Below are 17,010 nucleotides of genomic sequence, written 5' to 3' on the forward strand. Positions count from 1 at the left end.
CTATAATGCAGAAATTCAAAATATTACAAGACAGTGAACCTGCTCAATTGATCATAAGTTCTGCCTCATAGGACAAAAGCTGGAACTTATGCCTAATGGGTAACACACGTTCTTCCTAGCGAATTTTTCAAGCTAAGATAATATTTTAAAGATTTTACTCCTTCCATTTCAAAATAAATAAATTTGTAGCACTTTTTTTTTGTCCAAATTAAATGAAGTTTTTCAAATCCCAAAAAGGTATTACTTAATTATTTTCCAAAGTTACCCTTCACTCAATTAAGTTTTCCAATCCCAATATTAACTATCTCTAATTTTAAGAAAAATTTAGAAAAAAAGTAAAAAGATAATACTGGCAAATTATCTTTGATTAATGTAATTAACTAACTTTCTTCAAAAATTTATTTATTTTGAAACGGGAAAAAAGTATTATGCCGGAGAGAGAAGAAAGGTAATGGACCAAAAATTTAAGATTTTGGACACTTGTGGAACACTAGTCGTCATTTCATGACAAAAAGAGGCTATATGTGTAATTAAACATGTCAAAGAAAATCTCCATTTTACTACAACCACACAAATCAAATCCCCCGCCATAACCAGCAAACTTGACACAGAAAGCAGTTACTACAACAACAATGGCTTCCATTACCTTTCTTCTCTCTCCACCAAAGCCACACAATTCACTATTCTTCTCTCCTTTATTTACAACACTTGGAAAAACTTGTTCGTCCTATTCTTTCACGACGAAATCGCTATCAGTTTCAGCTTCTTCGAGAGCATTAGAAGCATTGATATTTGATTGTGATGGCGTTATATTGGAATCAGAACACCTTCATCGACAAGCTTATAACGATGCTTTCACTCATTTCAATGTGCGTTGCCCTTCTTCTGATCATGATCATGATGGATTGCTCAATTGGAGCCTCGAGTTCTATGATGTGTTGCAGAATCAAATTGGTGGTGGCAAACCCAAAATGCGATGGTACGTAACAAATAAAAGTTGTATGTACTATAGCCAGGATTTCAATTAAGCGGGGTCAAAAATATAAAAGAAGTAATAAATGAAGAAGTCAGGGGTTCAACATCTATATAGTGTAATTTTTCGCTGAAGGGGAATCGGATGAACCCCTGGGCCCTTACTGGCTCCGCCCCTGACTATCTCTAATTGCTTAGGGGTTGTTTAGATAATAATACCGGGATAAGCTGCGGGGTTATTTTATCATGTATTTTTGGTTATGGGTATTAATTAGTCCTGGGATTATTTTATCCCACCATTTGTACTAAAATGTGGTCGGATAAAATAATCACATGGGATATAACAACCAATAGGATATCCTTGTTTATCCCATCCTGTATACCAGTTTTAGAGAGTTCAGCATATAAAGGGATTTTACGGGTTGGATATTGGGTCGAAAATGAGGTTTTTGGCTAAGTTACTCGGACTCTTCAAAACTGTTGCTGCACCCGTATCGGATCCTCCAAAAATACACTACTTTTGAAGAATCCGACACGCACCTGATCACATTTTAAAAGAGTCCGAGTAACATAGGTTTTTGGTTAAAATGAGTCGAGTATAGTGTTCTCTATTTTTTGGCTGACACCCTTTTCTTTTTAGTATGTCTCGAAAAAAATGTCACCTTACTACAATTAGAAACAACTTAATTTTAGAATACTCCTTTTACCCTTAATGAAATGATTTATAGCCACACAAATGTCTACGGTTTGTTTAGACCATACATTTCAAAATTCTTCCGTTCTTTCTTAAATTTTGTGCCACATAAATTGGGATGGAGGGAGTATGTGTCATGGCATTAAAAAGTGGCTGGATATATTACTTTGAGCGTGAATAACATTTTTAAGTGAAATAACTAAAGTTAAATGACTTTTCTAATACAAAAGAAATAAAAAGGGACTTCATTTACTTATTTTACTCAATGAACTCGAGAAATTCTTCAATTTATAAGAAGAGATAATCATAAAGTCACGATTGCACATGAAATTCTTCGGTTCGCAATCAAGATAGTCTCATCTATAAAATTAGTTTCTATCTTCGATATACATTTACTGTTGTTACATTTATTTCAGAAATGTATCGTATTATATTGTATTGAATTGTATTGTATTATTTTAATGATAACCGTTACTATTGAGTGGTCAATACTTAGTAGTAGCAGTAATGAAGGAAAAAAGAGTACTTTCTTTTTTCAGCTAGTATTTATCTTTTAAGTACCTATTTTTAGTGAATCACTATCCCTCTACACAACAAAGGAAAAGAATGGAGAGGATTCTTTGGTTGGACTTTAGAGCCCGTTTAGACATAAACTGGTTCAGACCAGTTTTTCAAGTTCTTTTCCTCCCAAAACTTCAATATTTTTTCAAGTGAGATGCATATCCGAACACAACTTCCGCTTCCAAATACCATTTTTCAACTTATTTCAAACCACTACATTTTTTTCAATTATCACCCAGTTCTTGTCCAAATGCCTACTAAAGTTTAACTGATACAAAGGAAAGATTAAAGGATAGAAAAGTGACTAAGGAAATAGTAACACAAAAGTAAGAGATGAGAAGGGAAGTAGAAATAAGGAGATGAGAAGCATAGCTGAAAATAGCGTACCCTCCCTCTATCTTGGAGTCTTGGAGTGGTGTCCCTTTTAACATATTTCAACAAGTGATCCTTTTGTCTAAAAGAAAGAGTAGGCTTTAATGGCAATGATAGAATGATCAAATAATTACCCTGACTTCTTAGATGAGGTTTGTTCTCACTTTTCTAACATTGTCATATACTGATGGAGTGTTTCGAAATATCTTTCTAGGTATTTTAAGGAACATGGATGGCCAACTTCGACAATCTTTCAGAATCCTCCGGAGGATGACAACGATAGAGCTAAGCTCATTGATACTCTTCAAGTACTATATTGAATTTTCTTGATTCTTTTGCACATATGTGAACTGATATTTGAGTCTTAGAAAGTGATATATTAGTGTCTTAGGTATTGGAGTTCTGTATATTAATATGGTGCAATTTACTTGTTATCATTAGCTTGTCACTCTTATCCATTTCATTGTTAATTTGGATACAAGTTATGTATCTTAACCACTAATATCTTATCAGAGTTTCAAGAATGATTCATAACAAGAAATACTTATAAAAAATATACATCAAAAAAGAGAACTAGGAAGGAACAGAGAAATAGAGTGTGCAGGGCCAGTGAGGGGAGTTGAACGCAAGTCGAATTGTAGCTGGGGTAGGTAGAACTCTGAGGGCTGACCTGGAGGCTTGGAAGGGGGGAGGGAGAAGGGAAGGGAAGGACCGGAAATAGATGGCAGTTGGTTTGGGTAGAAAATAGAGGGAGAAGCCGAGGGAATGAGCAGATTGGGGGATTGTTTAGTCATAAGTTCTTGAAAATTTTACTTGGAACTGAATGTTTTAAGCTTGAAACTCGAAAATGGAGGTAATAAATGTATTTTTCCATGAGAAGGTTATGATTTGGTTTTACATGATAATCAAATAAAAAAGGTGTATTACACTTGGGTTTTGAACGATAAGGTATAGATGGGGGTCATTAGTTCCTAGGCTAAATTATGTGGTTACTTTATTAGTTATGTAGTTATTGTTATAATTATTACTAGTATATTTATGTAATTTATTAATTTCTTTCCAATGATTTTCTTTTCTGTGACGATCCCCTTTGCATCTTTCCCTTTTTTCCATTTTTTTGTAGGATTGGAAGACTGAGAGGTACAAACAGATAATCAAATCCGGAACTGTAAGATAAATTATCTATACTCATCATTCTTCTTAAATCGCTTGAATTTTGTAGCATATCCAATTTTCTTTTACAAACTGATTTGGTGTTGCTTTTGGCAGGTTAAGCCGAGACCAGGAGTTTTAAGATTGATGGATGAAGCCAAAGCTGCAGTAAGATAGATATTTACCTTACACTACAGTTCTTACTCTATAATGGTACTTGATTTTTGGTTATTATATATCTAAAGAAGATAACTTTGAGGGGCTACTAGGATGATAATCTTTTAAGTGGATTCATGTATTTTACATGTATACCGAGTCTAGTGGCATTAATGTGTTTTCCTCTGTATCTCAGGGCAAGATGCTCGCTGTCTGCTCTGCTGCAACCAAAAGTTCAGTTATACTGTGTCTTGAGAATCTTATAGGACTTGTAAGTCTTTTGCTTTTGGAAGCATGTTCCCTTTCGGTTCTATTTCTTGTAGAACATGGTTAATTGTTTTATCCAAATTTCTTCTTTTAGGATCGGTTCCATGGTCTTGATTGCTTCCTTGCAGGTATCTTTATCTGGCCTTCTTTTGATGGTTTATACTACCTTTTTCTGTAAAAGCCCATGCTACTTCCTAACTAGTCATTAAAGTACATACAAACATCGTGAACAGGATAATAGTTTGCCCCGTAACAAGTTGTTTGCAACAATCCTATCAATCCCGATCCTTCATAGATTAAAAAAAAAAAAAATCGAATTGTCAAAGTCAATTTACTTCTCACTGAAACAGTTGAAATCAGTCGCCGATTGTGAAGCTTATTTCAAATATATTGATGGCTAGTTACATCTGATTGTAGGAAATGACTATCTGCAAGTTAAGATAGGCAACTAACAATATGCATTCAAATTAATCAGTTTCTACACAACTCCGAAATTACTTAGAAGTACGTCATGTAATACGTCCGATTATATTATACTGCCCCAAGGTATCTCTTACTAGTGTAGGTTAGTAACTGAAACCCGTTAAGTGGGTTGGGAAGCCGGAGAATTTTATTTTGTTGATAAACAAGATTTTTGAGAATTTTCTATCACATTCCAAAAGTTATGTAGTGAAAGACCAATAACAGAGGCATAGATCACGAGAGGCTTAGTGTGGCTTCTCCCGCTTCAATTAATTGAAGTGTCCCTAGTTTCGAGCATTTGTATTCTGAAAATTGTACAATTAGCAATGTGTCGTTTTAATTCTATTATGCTGTTACAAACTGAAATGCTGCAGATAAATCAGTTTGGAGGGAACACATCCATTACGTCTAGAAACTACTATTCCCTCCGTCCCACAATAAGTGTCACTTTAGCCAAATTTTTTAGTCCCATAATAAGTGTCACCTTAGGAAATCAATGCATATATTGACAAGTTTTTTCCTACTTTACCCTTAGACAAAAACTAACAAATTTATGTATTCAAGACAAAAGGCACATAGAAACTTGGTATTGTTGGATTCCCAATGTTGGATTCAGCTCCCCTCCAGTAGTCCATCGGTCCATTTCGTCCGGTGGGCTCTTAAATATAGTACACGTGTCTCTTTAACAAATAAGTGGTCCAGATTAATTCACATAACTTAACCCCGGTCAAATCTTCTTCAATCTCTCCTCTCTAGTATCAGACAAGAACCTACTACCCCTGCAAAACTTGCAAGTAATCTAACAACTAACCAAAACAAAAGTGGCGTCCTCCTTGAATTTCTTGGTGAAATTAGCTGTTTAAGTTACTTCGTTGGAGGGTGGTCGGTATACAAAAATGGGGTCGAGCTGTCCTGAGGTTGCCATAGACAGTAAGAACTAAGGAGGACCCTGCAAATTCATTTAGTTGGTACACAAGCTAAAGCTTGTTTTTAGTTCTCAGTAGTGTATTCATATATTTCAATTGGATTTTGATTTGTTACCTAGAGATTTTCAATTCAGCACATAGAATTGAAAGCGAGTACAGTTCGTAGGGGCTGCACTTTGATTGAGATCTGGTAATGGAGTACTATAAATTTTACCAATGAGTACCGTGCGCATTAACATTGTTCGTTCTCTCCTGTTTGAGAAATTTGGAAGGAAAGAAAAGGAGTTTTACTCTTATTTGGCTGTGGAGAGGAGATACGGAAACAGAGTGAACTATTAACCAGGGTTAAGTTATGTGTGTTAAGTGAATTAATCTCTGGACCACTTATTTGCTAAAGGGACAGTGTACTAAATTTAAGAACCCACTGGACGAAATGGACCGATGGACTACTGGAGGGGAGCCGAGTCCCCCAATGTTAAAAGGCTTACTTTTCATGCATGCTCTAATCAAAAGGGAAAAATAATTTATTTTTGTTATTTAGGGGTAGTTTAGTAAACTTTACATTGCATTATTGGTTTCTTAATATGCGTGTTTTTCGCTAAGGTGACACTTATTATGGGACGGAGGGAGTATTATTATCTTATAAGATTACATGATTTTAGTCAGTAAGAGATTTAACTTTCAAAAGAGATTTAACTTTCAATGCTATATGTGTTCAGCACAGGACTCTCCGAATATGGTAATATATTTTTGTGTTTGTAATTTCCAGGTGATGACGTGAAAGAAAAAAAGCCTGATCCTTCAATATACATTACAGCTGCCAAGGTGATTAACATTTTACAGATTTGCTCTTGCATGCAGCATATTATAATATTTACTTCTTTTGACATCTGGTTTGGTTTTTGACAGAAACTTGGCGTCTCGGAAAGCAATTGTTTGGTGGTGGAGGATAGTGTCATCGGGCTACAGGTTCATATCCTAATTTTCTGGAACAATCTTATATTTTAAAGTTCTTTTGAGAGGCTCTGTGTAGCTCGAAGTAGTCATTTTGATTCTTATAAACTGTGGCAGAGAGGTTCAGAAAATCTTATAGAGGGTAGCACTTTGACTTTCATCATAGGCTACTTTAACTAGTTATAACACACCTCATTAGAATATCGTTGCCTTCTCCTGAAACTCATTTCATCTTCTTAATAGGTTTATGTGGCAGGTCAAAATTATATTGTTGGAGTTCTGATATGTGAACTGCCCTGTTCATTCTAACATGAATACTGTTGTGTTTGCCAGAGTAACTGTTACTTCAGTGTTCATTATAACTGTTCTGTACCATCTTTGTTTGACAAAACTCTGTAAACCAATTTCTCAGGCAGCAACTGGTGCTGGAATGTCGTGTGTGATAACTTACACTTCATCTACTGCGGATCAGGTAATGCATATCATTCTGGTCTCCTTCAAAGATTTCAATACCATCGACTCCCATGCTTAACGTATATTGACATCACTATTGGGACACGTTATCATGCTTCACAGGATTTCAAAGAAGCCATAGCAATCTATCCTGACTTGAGTGATGTTAGGTATGAATATATATATATATATATATATATATATATATACATGCTAGTCATTGTAGTATAAGAACTGACGTATCCGAATGGTGATTTATGACTAGTTACTTGTTGAATCCATGCAGATTTAATGATTTAGAGTCACTTCTTCAAGATGTTGTGGTAACAAAGTAGGATAGGGGGCCGAGTCCATTATACTAGAGTGCTGAAACAGCAGATTTGTTGGCATCTGAAAAGAAGGTTTTGCCAAGCTATTTCAAGTCCCTGGTTGTGTAGTTAGAGGTTCTTTGTATCCTTTTTGTTCCAAAATAAACTGTTCATAATTATTCATTTGTGTGAAATAACAGTTATCACTTCCATTTGTAATACTTAAATTCTCTGTATATGTCAATATAATCTCAGTTACAAGCACTTTGCTCCTGTTCCCAAGGATATCCTAATCTATTTTCCAAACAAATCCATCATTAATTTATATGTGGTATTTGTTGTTTGTTGTCCTTAATTATGTCCGAAGATCTTTACATCGTAAAAATTAAGGCAATCTTATTTGAATTAACACTGCAAATTAGGTTTTTTAGTTATGATGATTTTTTGTCATTTCTCAATATTACTTTTTTTTCCCCTTCTGTTCAACACTTTCGAAGCACGAAGGTTAATGAATAGTGGTCGTGTCCAACTTCATTTTAGGATTATTAGGCAAAAAAGAGACATAGTTTCCAATTGAGTTTAATTTATATACATTGATAATGTAAATACTTTTTAAATAATTAGTGTAATGAAACCAATGATGGCAGGTTATTCCTTTTTTTTAACAAGTTACCATACCAGACTTGAGATGGAAGAGTTATCTATTGTTGTAAGCAAATACACGTCTAGTTCACAAAACATAAACTTTTTTTTATTCTAGCTCCTATATAAAAAATGACCAATTTATCTCACAAAATTAAGACTTCCAATTCGTTTTATTAAAATTGAAAAATGAAAAGGTGAAAGAGTAGGTATGCTTCTGCTACTCTTAATTTCCAAAGAGAATGCAAATTTAAACTTGGCATAAAATGTAAACATGAAAGCACAAACTTGTATCTTGGATAGAAGAGAAGAAGATATCTTCTATCTTGGATGCACTTTTTTCTTTTTCACGTGGCAATTTGTCTCATGCATGCTTGTCATGCAACCAAGCTTCCTCTTCATTTCTTTCCACATGCTTGTTTTCCCCTTTTGAATCTTATGCTGGTAACTACCTCTCTGAATTTCCCTTCTCATCATATCACATTCTTTCTCCAGATCCATCACCTTGCTTCCCATCTTTTCCATCTCTGCTTTCAATATTTCCTCTTCACTGCTGCTATTCCCGCTTGCATCTTCCTCATCTTCGTTCAGCTTCAACAATCGGTTATCAGAACCCCTTTGAATCCTCTTAGCCACAGTATCCTTCAACTTCAACTGCACAGAAAATAAAATCTGTACCATTACTCGAACTGGTAGCTTTTCGTTCTGTGAAGCATGCTCACAGGCTTCAGGCGACATTTTGCTGCACTCCAACACCCTGCAAACTTCCTCCCTTTCCCAGTCAGTTAGATATCTGTGCTTGTCTAAGTATATATCAATTGCTCTATACATTCCATCAGAATTTCTATTAGTTCCACCTGATGCTGCTTGTGATAACTCTGCTAGTTCTAAGAACGTGTTCAACTTCAAATCTATGTCACTAGCAACCTCAGCTAAGAAATCATCAACAAGTTCTGCCACCACAATTAGGCCAGATGTATCCGTGCTTGAGTAATTGCTGTAGAAATTCTTCAATATCCTTTTCACACTTTCAGTGTCATACTGTTCTTCTTTAGCATATCCTTGTGCAGGTATTAAGAGGTCCTTGACAGTTGCCTGGTCTAGTTGCTTTCCTATTCTAATTTCCAATCCACTTTTGCAGTCAGTATTAGCTTCCAAGATTATTGCGGATTGCAGCATTTGAGAGAGCAAAGAACAAGGGATCAGCCCCTTTTCTTGAGGCAACACTCTCTCCACCGCCTCAATGATTTCTCTCTGAGAATTCATCTCATAAGTTGATGGATCATCTTCTCCTTTAGTGCTCGGAAAAACCCATTTATTGAGATATTGAAACAGAGATGATACCACGTATTCCAGTGGTACTTTCCGATGAACCATTGCACGAATAATAGGCTCGTAGAGAGCAATGGAAAGTAGCGTCACGTCCTCTGATTTCCAGTCAAGAACAAAGAGCCTCCTCCTCACATTTGGCTTATAGGGATTTTCATCGTTCTCACTGTCATCATCCGTTGTTGTTACATTCCTAATGGGTTCTCCAAGAAGACCTGGATCATGCAGTACTTTGGTGATAATGGACTCTGCACAGGCATCAACCAGGGAAAGATCCGCGGCTTGTTGAAGAATGGTTTCTGCAGATTTGAGGGCTTTAATGCACATGTTCCAGCTAGGAAGGATATTATTTTGAAAATAGAAACAAGCCTTCTTCGCGAGGTTGTTGGTGCTGTGAATCTCGGACATTCCAAGATAGTGAGCAAGGCAAAGGACTTTAATAACATTTTCAGGTGATAGGTTTATGTCAAAGCCATAGCAGAACCTTGCTACCAGCTCAAAAGTTTTAGAATCAGTGGGAATTTCTCCTAGCAAATGAGAAAGGTCATCTTCAGGATTCTCTTTCAGCAACGCAGCTAGCTTTGCAGATCTTGCAGCCAAAAGTTCCTGTAATTTCAACACAAACCAACAGCTTAGGAAAGTTGAAAATTAATTAAGGGAATGAATGACATATTAAAAGTCTATCAAGATGTGTGTTAACTTTTTTTTGTAAGAATTTGTATCAGAAATTCATTGGCCCAACTAATATCACACAGGGGGTAGGTCCCCTAAGAGGGTAAACCGCTCCTTTCCAAAGCTCGAACTCCAAACCTCTGGTTAAGAGTGAAAGGCTTCCACCATCCAGCTATATCCTTTGCTGGTAAATTTTTGTTCAAGATGTACATTACATGACACGAAAATCATACACGCTTACAATAGAAGATTTTAGTGTTGGAGGATGATAGCAATTCTTACCCTATTCAAGGAGAATGGTACTCCACAAATGTGGAGCTGAACATCTGATGATGAAGCATGCACTGGTTTCCTGAAAGGAAGGGGGAAAAAGAACAACATTAAATGATTTAATAAGTGAAAGAGTAAAAGTAAAAGAAAACTACAAAAAAAAGATTAATGAGTGAGAACAGGACCGGGAATGATTGTTTAAATTAGTATGTGAGCTTATACCTGGATGGAGATCCTATGCTTTTGCTTGTGGCCATTTTCTCATATCTTTGTTGCTTCCAGGTCATTAAGAGATCAAATTTTAGGGCCTTCCAGGCTAATATTTGGGAATCAGGATTAGATTCTGATTGGTCGTACTCTAATCAACCTGCAAAATATATAGCAATAAGCACTCCATATAGGCAGGGGCTTCTTTATGTCTTTACAGTAACGTTAAGGGGTCGTTTGATTCACATTATGCAAGGATTAAGAACCAGGATTACTTTACAGCAAATGATAATACATGGATTATTGTGTGGAGCAACATTGCAGAGATTATTATACAATGTATGCTAATAGAGACTGTTATTTGAGTGTCACGCTTCTTCTTGTGCATCTAGCCATATGTTTATCTAGAGAAACTGGTATGTATTCTAGAGATCAATAGCCTTGAAATTTATTGAAAACACCCGCTATTAACTCAACTTAAACCCAAATCTCTTTCAAGTTTATCTCAAAAGCATGGCCTAGTTTACTCTAACGTCTTTAATTCTTGAACACTTCACCTTTCATGCAACTTAATACTTCCATGTAAATGAATAGTTTACTTTATAGTAGTGTCTAAATTTAAGGACCAAACTTAACAGGTGGTACAAAACGCATACATCGATTCAACCAAATAAGCAAGACAAAAGATATTCACAACAATCAACTAAGCCATTTCATTCAAATAACATGAAAAGCTTAAATTAACTTCAAGTCACAATTTTTGCATGTTTAAATCATCCAAGAGGCGACTTAGAGCTTAAATAAAAGTTCTAAATTTGGACAGTAGATAACCCAAGAAAGGACAAAACCAGTAAATAAAATGCTACTCCCTCAGTCTTTGAGAGTGTTTCTCTATTCAAATTAATACAAAGACAACAATTTCAAATCATAGTTCACGTTTTTACTTTGCAAATCATTATGTAAGCCCATTCTCTTCATTCACGTAAGAAGGAAAAAAGAAACATGAGCAGTAAATCCTATCAAGAAACTTAATAAACAACGCATAAAAATAATGTGAATTCACTGAAGATTCATCACAATACATGCAGCCATGCAGGATTTTTTTTTTTTTTTTTTTTTATAACTAACTAGATAAACCGAAATTCTTTGATTAAAAAAAAAAAACCGAAATCAGATTGAGGAAAACAAAGAGAAATGAAGCATGTGATACGATGACAAATAAAGGCCTCGGCGTCAACATTCTTGTCTAGTCAAGGTAGAAAAATAAAATTCAAGTAAAAAATGATACATTGATAAAAATCACCAATATACAAGACGATGAAAAGATGTAGTAAAACCTCATGAGAGCAAACTGACTATTCGAAATGTGAGCCGTCATATTTCTATATGCATGGTAATATCCAAACATTTCATTGAAAAAAAAAAAACTATAAACAACTTCAAAAATGGAATAGTAGAAACTTATTTCAAATACCCAAAGAAGAACATAACGGCTAAATAATTTAAATTGGTCTCATACAATCGTGACATTAAACTATACAAAGAAAATTGAACGTTACCTTCTGCGTAGATTAATTTGCAACAGTCCACTGATTCGAAAGTTAATAATGGCTAACTTTCAGGTCCACGAAAATCTCGAACTCCAATAAAACCTTTTCGAAACTCCTAAATTTTTCTTCTCTCTTTGTATTTTTTTTTTCTTTTTTTTGCTCTCTACGTCTGGGTGTATATTTTGTGTTTCCCTTTGTTTTCTGTGTTTGTGTGTGTATTTATATTTTTGTGTGTGCTGGGAGTATGTCAGTTTGTTGAAAATTTTCAGGGAGGGGTTTAAAGGGATAAGTTTAAAGGTTTAAAATTGGGATTTAGGGTTTTTTTTTTTTTAATTTTTATTTTGTCCCTTTTTCCGTTTTTGGTTTTTTCCCCTATGGTTTGATTTCCTTTAATTAAAAAGATAACAAAAATAAAAATATAAAAATATTATTTAACTATTTTTAAACTAACAAGACATAAGAAAAGTCAATTAGCTAGACTAAAATAAAATGTAACTAACTTATTTATTAAAATGTAAATTAAAAGAAAACATATTATTTTGTTAATTTTCTTTTCCATTGAAAAGATAAAAGAAATAAAAACACTACTTATACTAAAATGAGGCTCTATTTTTGTAGTTTTCAATTTTAAAAAGTAAGACTTACTAAAAACTAAAATAAAACTAATAATATTTAACTAAACCTTAAAGAAATACTTAAACCCTAAAAATGGTGAACTTAAGTTCAGTCAAAAATTAGGTTTTCACAATTATGTTATGGTGTTATTAATCTAGAGGAGAATTTAGTAGGAAAATTTGATTCTTTTCGCTGTAAAATTTCCCAAATGCCAAAAAGATGGGATGACCAAGTATTACTTCACTTCTTCTTAGTTCAAGCTATTCCTTAGCGATTATTCATCTTCCACTGCCCGAGGCCTCAAGAGAACTACTCCTCTTACTACAGGACACTTACCTAGCTAATGCTTAAGTCCAGCTCAAGCCAAACTCTACTGGTTCACCCAAATATTTCCCTCTTGTCGACTGTTGCTGAGCAGTGTTTGAATAGCGAACGGGCTAAATTCAAGGACACTCAATTTCAAGCTCAATTTTAGGCTTTCGAAGCTCTTGACGCTTTCTGAGGCATTTGTTCTCTCTTTTGTTTATATTTCATTTTCACTTTCTTTAACCATACTAACAAAAACAAAGTGAATTATACATGCATCATACAATAATAATCATCTGAATACCAGCATAAAATTAATGAATAAGGACTTCAATTCGAGGTTACAAATATCTGAATGCATGAAATCTAATACTCCATTTAAGTATGTTTAACCTTTTATGTTTGTGAAATCAGCAGTATAAAGAGTGGAGGAGGAACATATACCTGAATTGTTTAGAATATGTCTTTGTTATTCTTGTAAACTATAAAGGAGAATAAGAAAGAGAAGAATTAAAGAAGTAGCTTGTAAGTAATAGAGCTGTGAAAGTAGAATGCTTATGACTTTTTCTGTTGGATTTAATAGTTAGTATTCAATATTCAAACGTTCAAACGTAACATTTGGAGATTCTGTTATTTAGAAGTGCTAAAATTAGAGTTTGATAAGAGATAAACACTCCAAAACCCCAACTAAAACCACCTATAAATGAGGAACGGCTCTCACAAACACTGGTTTCTATAGTAGTTTTTTTTTTTTTTTTTAATTTACAGAAAGTTAAGTCTTCTTCTTCTTTTATAAACATTTTAAAAAAAAATTAGTTGTTCTTAGTTTAAAATAAGTAATCTCGGTAACAACGATGATTTACTTTCTAGACACTATTGATAAAGGATCATGGTTTTTAGCATAATTATTATGCCTCTTTGGCATATCTCTATGTATTTATTGGACTCAGGTATAATCATTCAATTTATAATTTTAATGCAGTTGGTGGCAATGAAAAGTAAATAATGTGTTATCTGGGGTCAACACTAAACTAATAAATGCAAAATATGAGTCTTTTGTATACACACTTATTCATTTAGCTATAGTAAAACGATATTTATTCTCACTGTTTTAATGCTTTTTTTTGTTGACCTCTTTTTATGCTTTTTTTTATTGAGCCGAGGGTCTTTCGGAAACAGCCGTCCTACCTTGGTAGGAGTAAGGTCTGCGTATACTCTACCCTCCCCAGACCTCACGTTGTGGGATTTCACTGGGTTGTTGTTGTTGTTGTTGTTGTACTGTTTTTAATGCTCAAATAACTTGTTTGGTTTGATATAAACACTGAATACAAATAAATATTACTGGTACCCGCGCGATGCTCGATCTTGGTAAACGTAATCATAAATATACAGGTTTATTGAATAATTTCAAGAATCAGCTTGTTGTAAAATATTAAAGCTTACATGAGAGAATGTTAGCATATTTAGCACCTTAACATGTTATAATAATTACTCCAATACTTATGAAAAACAAACCAATATTAAAACCTAGTTCATTTTCTAAATTTGTTAACCATAATGTTTAGCATTATTTAATTATTTACTTTATTTATTTTATAAATTAATCAAAATCATAAATATCCTCACACCATCCCTTTTATCCTCTTGTATGCATTTGTTTACTATTAATATTTTTAGTAAATTTCTTTATTTAGTGTTTTTAGCTATAATTCAAATAATACTTTGGAACTACTTATACTTTGTATATTTTCAACATGCTATATCAAATTTTAGTTTGAATTAATGGCCTACGAATGAATTTGAATTATATTTGTGTTTATTCAGTATCTATTAAGATTTTAGTTAGACGACTTTATCCGTAGAGTATGATTTCTTATCTTAATTTAAAGACTTTCTCATATCAAATTTAAATATGCCTTATCCTTCTATATGTTTTTCCACGGGGTGAAAATGATTTTCACCCCTAATTTTGGTTTAAAAATCAAACACTCCCTTAATTTTGAATAATAGTCATTCTCCCTCCTTTATCCTAATTGATTTTTTTAAAATTTCTACTTTACCCTTATATTATCAACTTGTCTTTTTTTTCTTTTTACTTCTTTAATCTATGTAATTTTCTATAAAAAGTAAATATTATTTTTGAGATGGAAAAAAAAGTGAGAAATACTAATTGAGTATATAAATTAATGAAGTTCTATTATGAAATAAATGAGAAGAATAAGAATAAGAATTATTAATAATAATCAAAACTTTGATATCCATTTATACAAGTCAAATAATAGGTAATAATAACTTTACAAACATATTTCAATGCAGGTAATACAATACAAAATAATTAATAAACATAGAGATATATTCTATAACACTTTCCTAAAGGATTATCTATTTACATTATAAATGAATTTTAAATTATGATTTAAAATATTTCATTAATGACAACTAAAACTCGTTTATATATTCACAATAGAGAACAAAATAGAAGTGAAACTTAAATATATATGATAAACACACGCGGACACACTTAATGCATGTAATATTAAAATATCAATCATAAAAAGTAATATAAGATTTTGTGATAAATTCATAAAAGGATTATTCTACTTATAATATGAATTTAAATAAAAATCTATAAATACCTAGGTTAAAAAAATACTAGATTTTATATAATATAAAAAGTAGTACATCGATGGAGGATTGAAAATGTCAAGGGTAAAATAGACATTGCATGAAATAAAAGAGAGATGGGAATGTCTATTATTCATAATTATTGATTTTTAAAGCAAAATTGCACGGATGTCAATTTTTACATGTATAATACTTATGACGCAGTAATAGCATTTTTCACATGTGTAATGATACTTAGGACGTAATAATAACTATTCTCTTTTGCAAAGCTATCAATTACTCCACACTAGCCTTGAAGAACTATCCTGATAACAAATAACGATTGCACATATTCTATCCAGTATGCAGATTTTTTATTTCTATTTTAGAGAAAAGGGTCAAATAATACATATATCCGAAAGGCTTAGAATTTCAGTGAGAAACACAGATCCACAACAACTAGTTTATCTATACAAATGTAAGAAAACAACAAACACTCAACTATCATTTATCTATACAAATGTAAGAAAACAACAAACACTCAACTATCACAAATGTCTTGAAATATCAACCTTTCATCAAATGTCAAGAGTATATACATGTAATATTTGCAAATAACTAGAAGGACGCAAAGCGCATAGATCATGATAATTTAAGCTTCTATGAAGTAGAACTTGTAGAAGAAATAATGTACACTTCAGTCCAAACGGTAGATAAGTCACCAAACATCTTATAAACAACTTCACATTTTTCTTCCTCAAGTTCATAGTTTTTAAAATTGCAGATGGAAGGCAAATTCATTCTTGGAACACTATGAGCCTGTTTGGATGGGCTTAAAAAAAGCAGCTTATAAACTGAAAATAACTTATAAATTTAAAAAAAAATAAGTTGGGGCAGTCCAATTCGCAGAATTACCCTTCTTTTGGGGTGGTCTTTAAATTTTGTCCCTCATATTTGAAATCTTTAAATTTTGCCCTTCGCTAAATCTCATGGGTTTCAGGTTCGAACCCCCACATAGTCAAAAAACAATTTAAAAATAATCGCAAAGCAGAGTTTAAATTTCGCTATGCCCCCATCGGCATACACTTGTGAAGGAATTAGCAAAGTTATGTCGGACCCGACATACTTATGCCTTATGGGCAAACTTGGCATAAGTATACCGGTTCCGGCACAACTTTGATAATTCCTTCACAAGTTTATGCCGGATCCGGCATAAAAGTTTGCCCATTAAAAATATGCCCCATCGGCATAAACTTGTTAAGAAATTATCAAACATACTTATGCCGATAGGGGCAAACTTTGCCTTGAAGCATATATATGTATTTTTTTTAACTTTTCAAGGTAAACCTTTAGTAATGCCTTAACTAAAAGTGTGCCCATAAAATATAACTAAAAGTATACCCCATAAGGCGCAAGTTTTCCTTAAGGCATAACTAAAGTTTGTCTTATAAGGCAAAGTTTAAATTTTGTATGCCCCCTCCGACAGACTTTTAGTTATGTTTAACTAAAAGTCTGCCGGAAGGGGTAGACTTTGCCTT

General features: G+C 33.4%; 2 protein-coding genes across 3 annotated transcripts; one reads left to right on the plus strand and one right to left on the minus strand.

The window, feature by feature from the left end:
- Positions 1–563: 563 nt before the first annotated feature.
- LOC132614833 (haloacid dehalogenase-like hydrolase domain-containing protein At4g39970) lies at positions 564–7,541 on the plus strand. 2 transcript variants are annotated; one of them, XM_060329379.1, is made up of 11 exons: positions 565–979; positions 2,814–2,907; positions 3,723–3,767; positions 3,869–3,919; positions 4,104–4,178; positions 4,269–4,302; positions 6,332–6,387; positions 6,472–6,531; positions 6,929–6,988; positions 7,093–7,139; positions 7,256–7,541. In XM_060329379.1, the coding sequence occupies exons 1-11, from the start codon at positions 633–635 to the stop codon at positions 7,302–7,304; spliced, it is 918 nt and encodes a 305-aa protein (XP_060185362.1). In that variant the 5' UTR covers positions 565–632; the 3' UTR covers positions 7,305–7,541. The 2 variants fall into 2 exon arrangements, with proteins under 2 accessions (XP_060185363.1, XP_060185362.1); XM_060329380.1 differs by lacking the exon at positions 7,093–7,139 and having other exon boundaries at positions 564–979.
- A 699-nt stretch (positions 7,542–8,240) lies between these two features.
- LOC132612655 (BTB/POZ domain-containing protein At5g17580-like) lies at positions 8,241–10,132 on the minus strand. The gene is made up of 2 exons (XM_060326769.1): positions 10,052–10,132; positions 8,241–9,854 (listed from the first exon to the last, which is right to left on the minus strand). Exons 1-2 carry the CDS (start codon positions 10,130–10,132, stop codon positions 8,241–8,243), a joined length of 1,695 nt encoding a protein of 564 aa, XP_060182752.1.
- Positions 10,133–17,010: the final 6,878 nt, after the last annotated feature.

The sequence above is a fragment of the Lycium barbarum genome, chromosome 10 (genome assembly GCF_019175385.1).
Source record: "Lycium barbarum isolate Lr01 chromosome 10, ASM1917538v2, whole genome shotgun sequence".
Taxonomy (NCBI): domain Eukaryota; kingdom Viridiplantae; phylum Streptophyta; class Magnoliopsida; order Solanales; family Solanaceae; genus Lycium; species Lycium barbarum.

What these genes read in the sequence shown, in the direction of transcription:
- LOC132612655 (XM_060326769.1), bottom strand. Translation starts at nt 10,132, where the DNA reads ATGTACATCTTGAACAAAAATTTACCAGCAAAGGATATAGCTGGATGG. An exon ending in CTCTTAACCAGAGGTTTGGA is followed by an intron (nt 9,855 to 10,051) that starts GTTCGAGCTTTG and finishes TTGAAATTACAG; the next exon opens with GAACTTTTGGCTGCAAGATC.
- LOC132614833 (XM_060329379.1), top strand. Translation starts at nt 633, where the DNA reads ATGGCTTCCATTACCTTTCTTCTCTCTCCACCAAAGCCACACAATTCA. An exon ending in ATAGTGTCATCGGGCTACAG is followed by an intron (nt 6,532 to 6,928) that starts GTTCATATCCTA and finishes CCAATTTCTCAG; the next exon opens with GCAGCAACTGGTGCTGGAAT. An exon ending in CTTCATCTACTGCGGATCAG is followed by an intron (nt 6,989 to 7,092) that starts GTAATGCATATC and finishes CATGCTTCACAG; the next exon opens with GATTTCAAAGAAGCCATAGC.